This window comes from Dicentrarchus labrax, unplaced genomic scaffold (assembly GCF_905237075.1).
Source record: "Dicentrarchus labrax unplaced genomic scaffold, dlabrax2021, whole genome shotgun sequence".
Lineage (NCBI taxonomy): Eukaryota > Metazoa > Chordata > Actinopteri > Moronidae > Dicentrarchus > Dicentrarchus labrax.
The window spans coordinates 19,130,705-19,148,575 of record NW_026136724.1 but is presented as its reverse complement, the minus strand read 5'-3'; the positions used below and the strand labels follow the sequence as shown (position 1 = coordinate 19,148,575).

Here is a 17,871-nt window from a genome sequence, read left to right as displayed (position 1 = left end):
TCCACTCATGAACATGGCTGCTACTAGAAATTGAACCTCAGGTCACTGAGGTGGTGGATGGGAAATTTACCCCTGCATCCGCGTCCCAAGGTGATTTCAGCAATCAGCGATCTGTCTCTAGGACCTATATTACACGTTATTAACATGCAATCTGTGTCTGATCACATGTCTCTGCATTTACACCTGCTATTAATAAGTGCTCTCATTATCGTGATTCTGCTCACAGGGGGATTGGATGGTAATGTACAGATTAGGTAGCCGAGGCTGGTGGACTTCAACAGGCGTGATGTGTCCCAGGTCAAAGGAACACTGTACAAGCTTATTTTTCCTTTGCAGAGGATGCTGTCTGTAGGTTTTTGTGTGGTCACATTATTTCTTAATAATGTGACCACACTGTACAGATGTCACTTACACCTGCCTGAGATTCGCTCACGGTACAATCCAGACCAATTTAAGATGAGGATTGGACGATCCGGTTGCATTCTGATTGCAACATGTTCTGCATGCCCGTACAGCTTGCATTTTTTACTCAGAGAGATGATATTGAGATACAGATTGCATGTCTATACAAGGTGTAAATGGGGTCCAGTACTTCCATTTACATTTGTCTTTTTAGATACTTGATATCTCTCTGATGTGCCCAAGGAGCAGTTTAATGGAGCTGAATGATGGATGTGTTTTTAAGGTGGCGAGTCTTCTTTTATGGAAAACAAGAAAATACTTTGCAGATGAGAAGGCTTTGTCACCTCTCTCTCTCTCTCTCTCTCTCTCTCTCTCTCTCGCTTTCTGTCTCCCTATCCTTCCTCCTTCAATCTCTCCTCCTCTGTCCCCTTTTTATTCCCTCCATCTCTCTTTCCTTTATGGGAGATTATGTGGCTGTTTGATCTGCGGAGAGACGAATGACAGTGATTCTCCAAATCTAGCCCGGTATCAATCACACTCAGAGTCAAATACCAGCCATGAGAGTGTGTGCGTGTGTGTGTCTGTGCGTGCATAAGTGTGTGTGTGTGTGTGTGTGTGTGTGTGTGTGTGTCCGTACGAGTGTGTATGTGCCCTGTCTTACCCATAACGCTCCTGGGCTCAGTCACGCTGTGGCAGAAGGCTTTGATCTTCCAATTCTATCACACACCTTTATCCCAACTCTCTCCCTCTTGCTCTCTTCCTTATCATCCTCACTCTCTGTTTTTTTTTTTCCGTCTCCCAGACCTGTCCCAGACACACATGCACACACTCCTAGTTGGTGCGTTGATTAGTTCCCAAACCTGCCTGATGGGGGCAGTCAATGGTGGAGGGGGGGAGGAACAAAGACAGAAAGAAAGACCTGCACCTGACAGTGAAGTAGCAATCGACTCCCTTCCCCATCATAGCAGCTATGCAACTAACCAATCATGGCAGACACTGAAACAAAACAGTGTGCTATTTTTAATTTTAATAGATTTTTCTGATATTTTGATGTCTGATTGTGATTTGTGATGAATTTCAGATATCTGCACGAAGGAAAAAAAGAGCTAGAAAGACAAAGAACTGAGATAGTAAAAGGAGGAAAGAAAAAATTCAGTGACACTTTAGCATGTGGTTTGTGATACATTGTGGTCATACAGGTGGGGGAATACAGTATGGGCAAATAAAAAAAAGAGAAAAGAAGAAAAGCAAAAATTAAAAAAGACAGAAACAAGGTTTAAGGGAAACTGAGTGATGGCTAAAAGCTTTGACTTGCAGTTTGCAAATGTCTGCAGGAAAAAAAAAAGAGAGGAGAGGAAAAACAACAAAATTCACTAGTCACTATTGAATGCTTTGCATCGCAGTTTGCGACACATTTTCATGCAAAGGTCTGCATACAGGGAAAGAAAGAAAGACAGGAAAACCTCTAAAAAGAAATAAAATGTGAAAGAAATTACAAAGTAAAAACCAAATTCAAATGAAATTCAGTGATGGCTGAATGCTTTAACTTGTAGTTAAAGACACAAACGTCTGCATGAAAGACAAGAATGAAAGAAAAACTACGAAATAAATTATTAAATATAGACAAAAATAGAAAATCTAAAGTAAAAGAAAATCTGAAAAGTGAAAGGCAAGAAACAAAGAAACAAAAGGGAAAAAAATAACAGACAGTGAGAAAGATATGCCAAGAGACAGACTGTGAATCAGCCATCAACAGAGAGAAAAGACAGAGAAAGAGACAGAGAGAGAGAGAGAGAGAGAGAGAGAGAGAGAGAGAGAGAGAAAGAGAGAGACAGAAGGAGGGAAGAGGGTCATAGACACTGGACAGACAGGAATAGTCGATAACCCTTCAGGCTGTAGTCTCAGTACTGTATCACTAACACAAGGACAGATGCAGGGACATGGATGAGGTGTGTGTGTGTGTGAGTGTGTGTGTTTGGGTGGAAGCCACATCAAAAGGAGGAAAGTCATGTCAAAGCAAACCTGGAAGTCACATCAAGTCAGTTCTCGTTAATCCATTTCAAAGTCTGTCCTCTACAGGCAAAAAACAAAAACAGAAAAACAAAAGCCATGACAGCATCCGCCGTGCTGCCGTCATTCACTCCTGAAAAACACTGCCAAGAGCTACGACGAGCACCCACACACACACACACACACACACACACACACACATACAGGTATAAAAACTCTGTCTGGTTTTCAGGCGCCTCCTCCTCAGGTCTGTCTACCCAGAATGCCCAGCGGGCGGCGGCGCTGTCGTCGTGTTTGATCTTGGCGAGCTCCCGCCGAGACACACAACGCAAGACTCTCCTCCGCTATCCCACAATTCCACACTGCTGTTTTTTTTTCTTGCCTGGCAGGCCCACAGCCGCAGTCTGCCATTCATTATGTGCTCAGCAGGATCCCAGCAAAACTACTAAGTCCTCCCTGTGCTCAGGCTCATAAAAAGCACAGAGCACCAAAATCTTCACTACGTAAAGCCATGTGTGCAGCCGGCACAATGCTGCGCTGGCATTTAGCTTTACAAACGTATGTCGAGTTAATCTACTTCCTGTTTACCTGCTACGACCTACACGAGAGTTCTTTCTTCCTTTCGGGCCCGAAAACCTCTTTTTCCAGCTTCTACCTCTCCGCTCTGACGAGAGTCTGTTTTCTCTGGTAAATCTTTAATTGAAATGGTCCTCATAAGCCACTCCAAACCACTGCACAATAATTAATCAGAACATGATTTATAAAACATGAAATGAAAAAAAGATGAGCTGAATGCTTTACAGGGCAGCTGTACAGTTAATGACACAAAGTTAAATTGAATGTAATTTCCTGATGTTTGATTATTACGTCGTAAAAAGTTTGTCTGAGCTTTAAGGGGCTTATTATCTGCTTGTAATGCATCCGCAGTGCACTTGAAGTAAAGTGTCACCATTTGTTTTTAATCATTTTCAGAGCACTTGAATTGCCTTATTACAAACTGCATAGTTCAGTTCTGATTGACTGAGTCACACTGGGCGCCGCTGTAAAACACATGATAAATGCACACCTTTGAAAATCGATTAACATTTAATTTACATATTAATGTGCAAACTGAAAGTCACCACTCACCGCTAATAATGAGTTGCTAAGCCACCATGTTGTCCTACTGTTTAAGAATTACATTGCTGAGAATAACAACTCATTTTTGCTGTTCTACAATAACTGCAAAGCAATGTGTGACATTTATTAGCCTGCTATGAAATTGTTTAATTTATCTGGAGTTAGAGTTTCTTGAGCAGCGGCTACACGGGCACCAGAATCAGCAGTGATTGTCTGTTCATTCATGTCTAAATTAAATTTAACTTGATGACTTCATTCATACTACAGTCGTGGAAATCTTTTTTCTCTTCAGCTCGGTTCACTTTTATTGTCATTTGTTTAAGTTCGTTATGATTTGAAGTGGAGTTCTTCCTCCTGACTGAGAGCTTCTTAACGAACGTCTTCATCATTAGATAGTGACTCATGCTTGATATTAACTGACACATTTAAAAGTGTTCCTAAAACTATAGAGTTAAAAATAAAATATATATCAGATCGCTTCCTAAATATTTCTCTTATATCCCTGAGTCATTGTCAGATTATTCCCCTGTGGGACGCTAACTTGCACCAACTGCCAGCGCCAGTGTCTGTAAAGTTATATGTATTATATATGGTATAATTAGACTTCAAGTCTACATTCATTGCAATGGACTAATGATCCAAATTAGCATATTTGCTTTAATTTAGCAAAAATGCCACCACACGTGGAGGTTAAAATGACACGGTGCTCTTATTTTACTATACTGTACAGTTTTAATCAGCTTAAAATATGTACAGAAAAAATTAATTTCAGATCTCTATGTCAACTCTTGTACTTTAAAGCTTTAAGTGTTTGTTTTTTTGGCCATTTGGAGATTGAGAATCTACAAAACAAGCAAACAAACACATAAACCTGACATACTGTTCCCTTATAAAGCTGTCATATGGCTAACATGTTAGCAAACAGTGGTCTGCCTTAAGCCTTTAAGAAACATTAGCCTTAATTTAATATCTCAGAGTCCAATATTCACTGTCCTTTTACCTCTTTTTTTGGTCTCCACCAACTCCTGAGAAAAATAGACAGCGGTGTTGCCGAGGCTTATGTGGTAAAAACAGGGTCGATAAGAGACTGAATTCCACAGTAAATGTGCTGTAAAACCAAAACAATGAGCTAAAGCTGGCTAAAAGAGTTGGTGGGATCTACTGTGGGTTTGTCACAACATTTCACACAGTCATCTGATCCACTATTAATATAAACATATTGAGTCATTGACTTTTAATTTGTCTGTGCGCATGACAGGTCACAGTTGTGGCTTATCCAATCACCAGAAGATATTTATGTCAGTAAGAACCCGGGTGAGTGAAACCATAAGGTCCACATTACACCAGAGGGATCAGAGTGCAGCGGGCAGCCAGGATGGATTTTACGACCTTCCAGTTATGGGACAGTCTCTTTAATCACCTCGTCCTTCTGGCTTAGGCGAGGTGTCTATCTGTCGGGCTAGCTGACACCCGTTAACACCCCCCTCTTTTCCTTTCAGCTTTTTTATCTTTATGTCCTCATCGTGTACAGAGTCCCTCAGCAACCTGTTTGGCAATCAGGCCATCCACGCGCTAACCCTGTCCCTCGGCAGGCCGTTAAATAGTCCCTCCCGGTGTACTGAGTGCAGGAAACCCTACACTTCCTAAATGTTAACTGCCGGCTCCTGGGTTAACGTTGTCCCCTGTCGCCTCCTCTCGCCCGGAGACGTCTTCCAGGAATGCCCCAGATGCTTAAAAGGTCAGAGGTGGGCTTGTCCTGGAGCCAGAGCACTAACTTGAGGCTCACGCTGGGAATAGGATGAGTGTGTGTTGTGTAAGGAGTGTGTATATCGAGAGTGTGCCACTGTGCGTTGTGTGTGTGCCCTTTGCCAGCAGTGGGCACCTTCAAAGCCACAGCCAAGTTCACATGACCAGAGTGTGTGTGCCAAAAGCTGGGGAGTGCACATACTGTACGGTACCAAACACCACCCACTCTCTCTCTCTCTCTCTCTCTCTCTCTCTCGCTCACACACACACACACACACACACGCAGACAGACGACGACCACACACTTTTTCTTCCCCCCTTCCTCTCTGAAGGTGTGACGGTGAGCTGCTGGGTCAAAGTCAGACAGATGGCCCTCACAGTCGGGATTCAGTATCAGTGACCGAGACCGTATGACCGACCACACACACACACACACACACACATACATACACACACACACACACACACACACACACACACATACATACACACACACACACACACACACACACACACACACACACCTGCAAGCGTGTAGCATCCACACTCAACCACAAAGGTGCCCTCTGCAAACGCATGACCTCTAGACGGTGATCATCACCAACAACACAAACCACACCTCACCAACATTTCTACTTCGGTTCCACTTAAGATCTTCCTTAAGGCATTCAAACACAAAAGCTGGTGTTTGGGGAGGTAAATAAAAAAAAAAAGAAAATCTACAATCAAGACCCAGAACAATATATTTCCACCTGTATAATCAGATTGTGAGGCTACAGTAATTGCCAAGGCCTACAAATACACTAGTAAAATTAATGAAACAAAGCAGGTGTGTAAATATATCTCAATAAACATCTATAAATGGTGTAATTTCCGAAAGAGAAGATACCAAAATACAGTATCCGCCTAATTATGTGCATCTTTTAATCACATTTCTAACTTACTGTTAAAACTTTAAAAAAAGAAAAGAAAGGTTTGAGGGCTAGAAAGGTTAGAAGAAAAGTTTGCTACTTGATTTAAAGCCGTAATTACCATATTTGTCTTTCTTCTTTGTTCATGGGCGTTTTTATTTGTACTGAACTGTCTTTACTTGTGACCTGCATCAAAAGAATGATTTTACACTTTTGGAGGCAAGTTTGTTGCGGGTGCACTTTTCTTATGGATTATGGATCAACATATGCTCTTCCTTCTCAAACAACTTCCATTAGTTTGATTCAGCTTCCTAGAAAGCTAGTGACATCATTGGCGTACCGGCTGGCAGAGCGTATCATCTGCTCGGCGAACATGCCCCCACATGTCATTTTTTATCTTTCCTGCACAGTGGTGAATTATTCCTGAGGTGTTATAATGTTGAATGTACTTCAGGTGTTTTCCCTCTCCAACGTGTCCTCACAACAGTAAAATACAAACTGTACACGCACACTTGACACATTACAAATAGACCCTCGGCTTCCTCGCGTCACTCTGACAAACACCTTGATACAGATAAAGTGTGACTTTAATTCTCACTCTCCCTTCAGCAAACAAACCACTATAAATCAAATTGTCCTTTACAATATCCCTCGTCTTAGCAGCGCTTAGCGCACAGTTAGCCTACATTATCCCCACTTCATTTAGCTCGGTAAACAATTAACCCAGCGCGCGTGTGTGAGCAGAATGATTGAGGGATTTGGCATTAGCTATGCTACGTCGCGTCTCCACACTAACTACTCTAAGTGTTTAACATAGTTGGCCTGCATTTACAGCCACCCTCCACCCCTCTCCCCCACCCCCCCAGCCCGTCTCTTTTCCCTCCTCCCACGAAGAATCAATATGCTTAAACGCCGCCACCAACTCAGAGAGAAAAGAGGGGTTAGGGAAGTTAATTTGAAACAAGCGATTAATATTTCTTTCGTTAAATAAGAGCACACACACACACACACACACACACACACACACACACACACGCACACACTCTGTGGGTCGGCGCATCGATGAGGTTTGCCTTGCTTCAGCCCTGTTTGCCATAGCATTTGGGTTTCACTACAGCAATTACAGCCTTTAATTGAATTGATTTTGATAATGAGCCTCTGTAATGACACCGCTGTGGGAATGGTTGTGTGTGTGTGTGTGTGCGGTGTTTGCAATGACTGAGCAACTGTTGTTTTTCTGGACTTAAATGATCTGTGAGGAGCCGAGCAGGATTTAAGGATGAGGACACACACACGCAAACACACATTTAAAAAGACTGGTGCGTGCTGCTCTAATAGCTGTCTGCTGGTCAGGCGTCTCCGTTCAGCCTTTTTATAAACCATTTGTCCGAGGTCTAACCTTTCAGCTTGTTGCATAATATCCTCCAGGCTATAACACATGAATGTTTGATGACACACGGCTTACTACATGATAAATTTAATATCCTACACTGCCGTATTTCCGCTGTTTCAGGCTTAGCACCACCTTCAACTACTTCCCAAGTCCTTGGGCGGTTATGGCGGTCAGGTTTCACAGGGGCTCATCTGCGCTGCGGCGAGCTGCCGACAACTTAAAGAGTAAATCAGCTGGTCTATCAGTCGGTGGGAGTTACCTCATCTCTTTTTCCTGCCAGTTGGCTCGTCTGCTACTTAAGTGCTGCGTGGAGAGCTATTGTGATAGAGCAGCGATATGTGTAATAGGCTCGTACCTGAACAAACAACACGCATCGACTGACAGGCCGTGGACATGAAGCATTCCTCCCCTCGCTGCACTACTATCAAGTAGTTTGTTGAAAACACACACACTTGTGCACACTTGAGGATGTGCTCAGGTATCAGTTAGCTGATAAATGGGGCTGATGCTGGGCTTTTGTATGTCTTGTTGCACCATTGCTATGATGGATTTGCTTTAAATGTATTCAGCACTTAATACTGAATTGATCAATGCCATTTGGCTGAGATTCCATTCCTCAAGCACCAGCTTAGAGCATCAGCATCTCATGGTCTAAATGCTCTTGGAGACGCAGAAATCGTGCAACTAAACTTGGATATACCACTTGGTTAGACGTAAAGTGGGCTGGGAGGATATTTGGGGATTTAGGGCCACTATTTGGCAGTATAACAACATTTAGGAAGTGAATCCTGAGTATTGTGAGCATTGAGTGCCTGTTATACAGCCAGCGTTTAAGACACAAATATAAAAGATGTCTGTGAAACCTGGGGGCTTGTTTACAACCTGTCTGCATGTCTGACTGCTTGTTTTCCTCTCCGTTTGGACCGCAGATCTCAGAGAAGAGGTTGGTGAGGAAAATGCTGTCATAACCAATCGGAATGATGACCAACATTTATTTAATGCTTTATGAATTATATATTTATGCTTAAAAGATAAAACATAAGACTGGGTTGCCAGGTTGTGAAACTGCTATTCTATAAAGCATTAATGAATTGTTAATAAATCCTGTGGAACAGTGGAAGATAAGGGTGAAACTAACTTTTAAGTGTGTGATTTGAGTGACATTTCAGCACAGTGTGAACAGATTATCAGATTACTTTCAAATATGAATGTCATCAGTCAATTAAAAAACAACTGTACGAGAGCTACAGTAAACACTGGGGCCTGCAGTGTGAAAGTAGCCACAGTCTTACACTGCATCATTTCTCAAGCGAGCACACAAGTTCCCTTCAAAGGCTGGAACAGTCAGACTCTCGAGACCACAGGGGCTTTTGCATGAAAGAATATTATTTCTCACATCATTGAAAATGATAATACACATTATCACTTACAGTCTGTGCTTCTATCTGCAGCTCAGTCCGCCAACTTGAAATAATAAATGACCGATTAAATGACTTATGTCTTTGGATTGTAAATTGCAGCTTTTAAACCTTAACCTTGCTCGAGATCACACTTGCTTTGATGAGGGCCTTTGATGTGCCTTTGGTTGCACGAACACACACAACCTTGCGCCTGTATTCTGGCAGCGGAGCGTCACTAATTATCTTGCCAGCAGAAAGGTAAGGGAGGTGGGGACCTGTGTGTGTGTGTGAGTGTGTGTGTGTGTGGGGTCTCAGTGCGACGGTAGCTTTTAATGAGCCCCACGCTTCTTATCAAGCTTGGCGCTCGACAAACGCTCTGATCCGCCCACATGGAGGACGGGGCTCGACTGATCGCGTCTGAAGCCCCCCCCCCCCCATGCGACCACCCAACCCCCCTCCTCGCACACCCCCACCCAACAACCTGATCACCCTCCCTCTCCCTCACTTTCCTCCCCTCCCCTCGGCCTTAGTGTCAGAATGAAATATCCTTGAGAGAAACTGTGAATCAAAGGGCTTTTCATCCTTTTTGACAAAGAGAAAGAGAGATGGAGAGGGAGAAAGATGGAAAGAGAGATTCGACTGGACAAAAGAGAAAGAGAGAGGGAGGGATGGAGAGAGGGCAAGAGGTAGGGTAGAGTGAGAAGAAAGAAAACGAGGATAAAGGACTGAACTTCTCCAAGCTGGAGGGCACTCCAGAGGACACGTCCTAGATTAGCTCTCACCCCTCCCTTCATCCTTCCATCTCTCCAATCCCTCCACCCTCCTTCCTCCGCCAAGCTTCAGACGTAGAACAGCGGCCCCGGGGCCCTCTTGGTGGGTGGAGGGGGAAAAAGGGGAGACACCGGGCATTTAGACATCTGTCAGCCACTAATGAAAGAGTTCAATTTAGTGGAAAATCTCAAACAACCTTGTCTGACAGGCTGGCTGACAGGCTTTAACTCGCTGCGTGTTGTTGTTGGTGTGTGTGTGTGTGTCTCAGCGTGTGTGCTGTGTTAGCATGGAGGGTGGGTTTGTCTCTGAGTAGATCAGGAGGGGGAAATTAACAAAAAGAAAAAAACGGGGAGAAAAAAAAAAACAAATAATGTGAAAGAAAATAAATGTAATGTAATAAACCCAGGCTGTGTTGGGGCATATGCTTGTGTGCACATAAAAGTGTGTGTGTAAGTGTGTGTTAAAGAGTCATGCAGGGGTGTGGATCAGTCTGTGCAGCAGGGGTTGGGTCTTATGGCTTTAAATCGCTCCGGGGGTACAGGGCATGTTTTTCGGCGATAGATGGGTTATGGTGGGGGTTTTGTGTGCGTGTGCGAGTGTGTGTGTACGCGAAAAGAAACGTATTTAGACCTCACTAGTGCTATTAGAGTTGGAGAGATGAACACACGGCTCTCCAGGCAACACACACGCACTTTGTCTCCACCCCCCCAGAGCTTCATTAGCAGGTCATTAGAAACAACTTCAGTGAAAGCTGTTGTTCTTTGAGAAACAGTTTTGCTCGCCTGTGTTCACAGAAAAGATGCCATGTGTGGAGCATGTCATACAGACGACGCATTATTTTATTGAAAATAAATCTGGCTTCTTTTACTTGCTGTAGATGAATCCACCTGCTCATGTATGTGCTGTGCGGTTACTGTGATGACATAGTCCAACTGAGGCATGAATGTTTGGGCTATAACACTGGATCTAGGAGATAAATAAAAAAACAAAAAACGTGCCAGTTTCATCCAACTCACACTGCATGGATGTGATTGTGTTATTTATGATGACTGCTCGCGATGTCATCACGTGAAACACAAAATGTCTGCTAGCCTGGCTCTGTCCAAAAAGTTACGAAATACATCTACCAGCACCTCTAAAGCTCCATTATTAACACGTTATATCACGATTAGTTAAAGGACCAGTGTGTAGGATTTCGTGGCATCTAGCATCTCATACAGCTCACCCTTCCAAGCGTGTAGGAGAAACTAGGATGGTTATGGAACTCAAAGAAGGAGACGCGGTGGACTCTGTGTACCTTCTGTGCATAAAAATGTCTCACTCTAAGGTAACAAAACCACAATTTTTATTTCCAGGTGATTATACACTGATAAAAACATACTTATGAATGTAATATTCCATCCGCCTAAATGTTACACAATGGACCTTGAATCTGTACAAAAAAGACTAAGTGCAAAAACAAGAATGTGAACATTTCTCTATGCAAAAGCTGTACAAGTGTTAAAAAATAAAAATCCTTTTTATACACTGCATTACTGCACTGGAATCCAAGTTAGTTGCCGTCGCAGTAATGACTGCTTGTTTACTTTATCCTTCTTCCCAACATTCTTCCATATCTGAAAGCTTTTCTGACTCATCACAAGATGACCTTGTTTACTGCAAACCACAGTGTCTTTCTTCCAGCAGGAGACACAACAACTTGCGGGTGTGAAGGGACCAATCGACTCCTTGAATCCAGGCACTTTTTTGATACAAATGTATAACAACTGACAACAAGAATCCTTAGCAATGCAACACCCAGTTCCTGTTCTGACCTGCATATGCTGTGGAAACATTACTCCATCGCTGAAGTATGACAGACAGCTCTGGCGCTGACATGAATATACACTTTCTGCATGCATTAAATCACATATGCATACATTTGGTATACTTGCGCTGTCAGATCGCTGACAAATCGTCAGCAGAGACAGCTGAGGGGTGATGGAGGGAGATAGAGAGATGAGGAGAGGCTGGCAGAGAAGCAACAGGAGCTGCTGTTTGTTGCTGATTTTGTTTTCCTCCTGCGAGACAGCCTGAACCTTCACTCTTTTTGCCTCCGCTGCCTCTCTGAGTACCGTGCAGAGAGAGATTTATCACATTAACCACAGACCCTTTCGCTTAATGCCCTCCTACAAAAAAAAAACACCAACAAAAAACGGCACCCTTTCCAACTGTTCCTTCCCTAAACCAACATGGCTGCCGGTTGGCGCTGCCAATACCGGTGCCCTTTTCTCCAATTTGGCCCCCGTCCAGCTTTCCACTCTGATTGCATCTCTCCCTGTTAGGGCCTTGGGTTTGGAAGGAGAGATAGAGCGAGGGGTGGGGAAGAGTGCCAATACAAACATTGTTCCACTGGCTTTTTACAAGCCAGGAGAGTGGGGAAGTTAATAAGCAGGTATTGGTTTTTAACTGCAGCCCGTTTATTGCTTTGCCCTCGAGCGTGCTGGAGTGCTGCACTCCGCTTTTTTACTGTCCATCTGCCCATCACTCGGCTAACCTCTCGTTCAATTTCTCCCTCTCTGTGTCAGCTCTCCTTTTGTCTTGCCTCGTTCAGCAATTAATTCACCATCCTCATCATCCATTTTTTACCCCCTGACTCCCCTCACCTTTTTCTGACCGTCATTTTTATTTTAAGCAGAGCGGGGAGCGAGCTTAAAAACATATAATAAACAAATCCTACACCAACCACTTAATGATCTGTCATTATACCGCTATTGATTCAGTGTTTTGAGAGTGTGTGTGACGGAGTGTACTGTATTTATTGGTTAGGTTTAAACCACATCCGTCTGTCAATACTGCACTTTTTATTAAAAATCGAATGTCAGCCAGTAAGTGTTGTCCAGCACTGACATGATAAATATTATGCAGGTTTAATCATGTACATATTATGCCTTTGATCAATGTCGTCTAGGTCTCTATGGGCAGTTCTAATTTTTCCTGCACTGTCACAAACAAAAAAAAGAGTTTACTGGGGGCTAAGAGTCCCTGGTACTCCCAGTATGTTTTGCATACAATCTTGCAGCTAGAGCCTGCAGTTTCTTATTGTGTTGTTTCATCTTTTGAATGATGAACACTGAATTTAAATATAACCGTGTTTGTTAACACGAAAACACCACAGGGGACATTTAAGTATCAGGTCTTCATCAATCAAACTAAATGTGATTTTAAGACGGGTTAGCGCATTCCAAACGAGCATAATGTGTTGACATAAATGCATACAAATGCAGGATATAGAATTCATAAAGTTCTTTTTAAGTTCTTTTTTTCTTAAGATTGAAGAACACTTCCTAGAACTCCACTTCAGAAACCAAACTCATGCCCTTGCAAGCAACTACAATCCAAATTTAGTGGTGACTTGAAAAAGCCCCAAACATAACAACCAGCTAGAGATGCCGCAGGAGAGAACAGCTAGTGAGGAGAAGGGACGACCAGACAGAACACAGGGATGGAGGGTGTTATGGTGTAGAAGAAGGCGATTTCATGTTCCCATAATCCTGAAACTGCTGCAGTATGTGTCCTCCCCAGGGCTGTTTCACACCTCCAACAAGGGGATAAGTGACTAACTCTCACAGCGTAGGAAAACAGACCAAATTTAACATACTTATTCCACGAGCAATTAACACGGTGACACCGTGCAAAACAACAAGCTTGACTCTGAATTGGGAACCCAAGCACAAATCCCGGGTAGCTCTTGTGGGATGCGCAGTATCCACCCTGTGCTGCCCACGGGGGCTATCTGCTGATTCAACTGACAGAAGCAAGCGAATGCAGGCGCTCAACTGATGAGATTCCAGTTAGCCGGTGCAGCCAAGAAGAGAGGTGGGGAAGCAGCCAATAGCCCTAGCAGGAGGGATCAGGGGGCCTCTAAATATCCACCCAGGGCTAAAAGAGTGAGCGCTCCGGCCCGGTTCCTCTATCGCTCTCCTGGGCCGCGGGAGGGAACAATGGAGGAGAACGGCGCAGACGACATGAAAGAAAGCCAATGCCACAGCATCAACACACTCCTTCACACTCATGCGTGTCCGGATATGCAGAAACTAGACGCAGGCGAGCATGCAAACACCTGTTTTTGAAGTGTTTTTGGCCTCTAGTGGCGCTGTAGAGCAATGTCTCAATGATTGTGCTATACAGTATCACTGCATGCATGCCACGAGCACGGTTTATTGGGCAATAGCGACAAGTTGTATTATTTATTTTAATGTTCAAATATTTATTGGGTGAGGCTGGGTGACATGGCAGGAATTAGACAAGCAATTTAAGTAAGTAAATGTGAAAAACTTTTAACTTTCCACATTGCTTACAGTTATCACACAGTATGATTATATTCCCAAAATATGATTCTATTGATCATTGATAAACACCATTGTGCTACTGCTACTAATTTAGCTTTTAATAAAAGGTTTTTAGGGGATCCTTACTTTGGCTGAACACATAGCTCCTAGCTAGGCCTGCACATCAAATTGCCTGATGTGTTTGTCTGACTACATCTATCAAATCAAAGGGAACTTAACCCCCCCTGTGGTTTCAATCAATTTCACCCACATATCACCAATTGGTGATAGTTAAAGGTAACAATGTGCTGAAAAAGGAGGACAAGAAAAAGGCAGCTTGTGGATGTAGACAATGCAGATTTATAAATAATTTTTAAAATCAGCTTTTCAAAAAAATTGTAGGAGTTAGAAAATGCATTCAACATGTTTGTTAGGCCTTAAGGAGTGTCCCAGCCAGCCATGGCAGCGAGCCAGCATACACAATACCAGGACCCTAAAACTAAAGCAGCTAAATGGAATCCAGCCATCATTCATTTTATATATCATCTACAGTGAAAAAGGGTTTATATAATGGAAACAAGCTGTTTACAAGAAAAACTCCACAGCATGCCTTTAACATGGACAAACTAACACTGACACTCAGTTGCTCACCTGCTCACCCTTTCAGTCACTTGGTCACTCACATGCTTGCAAATGCACTGTGGCAGCGGTGTATTCACTCACGCACCCCCCACACACACACACACACACACACACACACACACACACACACACACACACACACAGGTTGGGGCGGGGCCGCCTCAGGGTGCTGCTGTAAGTGTGTGATTAGAGGAGAAAGTAGGCAGAGGAGAATCGAGGACACACACTCACCCCTGTTAAGGTCTTTATGTTATGCAGTGCATTCTGGGCTTCAAGGGCAGCTTTCCTTGTGTAAAACGTGACAAAACAGCAGCCTGGGGAGAGAGAGAGAGAGAGACAGAGAGAGGGGATGAGCATAAGGAGCAACAAAGAGCATTTTCTCTATTCATCTGCTTGGCATCACCTGTCGACACTGGCAGACGCTGAGTGAATGCTAAGGACGAAACATCCTAGCGGAGAGGAAGGCAACGCTTTTGGATTCGTTTCAACGCTGATGACTAGAGCCTCGAGGAAGTGAGCGCGCGCACACACACACACGCACATAATGCAAAGGCGCAGAGACAGAGGAGGTGGTGGAGAAAGGGGTTGCCTCTTCATTAATCCTGGTGAACAGTTACTTACTCACTCATTCACTAAAGGAAGTATTCATTCATTTATTTATTGCCCACACTCCCTCCCTCATTCACTAATTCACACACTTATTCTGAGTAACTGATTTTGTAGACGAATAGGTTAAAACCTGACAACGTTTAGCTGAAAAGTGCAAGGTCTTGGTAACGTATAAATGCTGTTTGAACTGCATTTCAAAGGAATATATTTCCGTGTATAAGTAGCTGGTCCACATTGAAATATCTTTATTCAAATAGCTTTGCATGCTGTTGAAAGAACAGTTGTATTCTGAAAACTAGCCAGAATACCCCAGAAGGAATGGTGCTCATTCTCTGATTGGTTAGACCAAAATACGCTACTTCCACTAACATGAACAGAATGCCAGATTAATTAATACTGAATAAACGATACAGCAATTCAGTGTGATTATCAGGCTACTAAAAAAATTGTTTTAATCCAATTTAAACCCTGATTTAACCTTGCCTACAAACCCGCAAATTACCAAATAAAAGCACATAAAAGTTGCTTACTCACACACACACACACACACACACACACAGAGTACTGTGTCTGCGCACACACACACATGCATGGGCATACACAAACACAGCGAAGAAAGTAGAAAGCAGGAGAGGGATTTTGGCTCTTCATTAATCTGCGTGTAATCCCTGCAGAGTGGGGCTGAAACACTGCAGTTGTGGGCCATTCTCAGTCAGCATGCAAACCTGCAATGTCAGGCGAAAAAAGCAGCAGGAGGACATTTAGGCCAGACACAGAGGTGCGACTCTTCTATTTTCCTCATATGAACAGCAGCTGTTATTTATTTCATTTCTGTCAAACATCGGAAAAGTCACAGTATGGTCTGTATTTATGTCCTCGTGACACTTTTGAAATTATTATCCACCAGCCACGGGGAATCTTAAAAAACAAGACTGAAGAGAACGGTAGGATAAAGACTCTTTGAGCCAACCATAAAATATGGAGGCGGCACTGGTGAGTCAGTCAACTGGAAGAACAAATTGGAAGTGCGAGATTCATGATGCATCATCGGGAACAACGAAGACCTGTGTTTTATGTGATGGCATGACCTTGAGCACAGCATCTATCTCGGACTGTAGAGCAGCTCGTCTGCTCTCTCAAGTTGCCATTCTGCAGAGGCCAACAACGTGAACACAAACATTTGTGAATATGTAAGTAATACAGCATTAAGAAAACTGGACTTTTTAGGCCAATAGTTGATTGTAACAACAACAGATATGACTGAGGTGCTTTATATACTAAGCAGGGCATGCTCCAGTTGAAGATGTTAGATGTGATAAGCTAAAACTGGCATATAATATAGACCATGCCAAAGTACTGGTTGGGCTCCAGTAAGCAATAGTATTGTACTGTGTCTGTTATTTTTCTATATCAGTACACTTCAGAGTGTATTATCACACTAACTGACACCTAAGTTTAATTGCCATTTTAGCTCGAGCCTACGTCCATTTCAGTGAGCGAGAATTACCTTTAGCAAGTAGCAACTTGCGCTGGTAGCAAGTGTATTTGCAGTTAAATAAACCTTACACATTGATTTAGAGAGGTGGTGCTTTGAGGTGACCTGTAGGGGAGACCGAGGGAACTATTAACATTTTTTGTTACTCAAAAACCCGTTGAACTATCTGGAGACAGTCGTTTTTAAAAAAAATTATAACAAACCACCATTTTGATGGCGTTGACACCATCGACCGTACCACCCATGACACAAGCTACCCTACTGGATAGAAACAACGAAGCAAAACATAAACTTGACAATGATCACAAACTGACATTTTCAGTGGCCCCTTTGATGCAAAAGGTATAGGAAAAATCAAGAGCCACCCCGAAACAGCTTAGCATTTGAGTTTACCTTGCATTTGACTAACACAATCAGTCCTAGTTGCCTTGATTAACAAGGTTAACACACATTATATACAGGTGAGCCACTGGTCCGTGCAGGTTTTAGCTTTGACATCGTCCTTCCAGTTGCTGCAGATTCATATGTTTGGACCTTCTGCCTCCAGCTTTGCTCATCTGTTAATTTTCTTGTGTATTTATTTGTCCACAGATGAGCTGTGAGTGTGCCATTGTTTACACCTGCTTTGTTGTCCTCTCCATTGTCTTTATGGCACGAATCAACTCATTGTGAATGAGGCGGACTGGTTGTGGTTTTGTTGGCCATATCGCAGACATCAGCCCTTATGACACTTGCCCTGCAGTGCATCTTAGTGAAATCCAACAGTGAGCATCTGGAGCAGATTTGGCATCCGAATCCCAGAGTCCCTTTGATGGGGCTGGGAGCGTAATGGATCTGAATTCCTGCGGTGTCCTCTGGGTGCCACGGCTGTTGAATAGTTGGCCCTTAGCCTAGCGTCAGCAACGTGATTGGTGTTGTGATTCAAATGCTGCAGTTCCTGTGTATTAGCAGAGATAACTCCCAGCTTAGTGTTTTCTTCCCCGACCCCCAGCGTGAAAGGCAGCTCAGGGTGTCACTTCACTAAACCCTAAGCCCCCCCACTTCTGCTATCAGTATTAATTTA

General features: G+C 43.3%; 1 protein-coding gene across 24 annotated transcripts in view; it reads right to left on the bottom strand.

The window, feature by feature from the left end:
- celf2 (cugbp, Elav-like family member 2) overlaps window positions 1-17,871 on the bottom strand; it is an 82,722-nt gene that overhangs the window by 49,148 nt on the left and 15,703 nt on the right. For all 24 annotated transcript variants that reach the window (XM_051392987.1, XM_051392964.1, XM_051392967.1 and 21 more), the window contains exon 2: window positions 14,936-15,018. In XM_051392987.1, coding sequence (XP_051248947.1) covers window positions 14,936-15,018 — 83 coding nt within the window. The remainder of the gene's footprint in view (window positions 1-14,935; window positions 15,019-17,871) is intronic.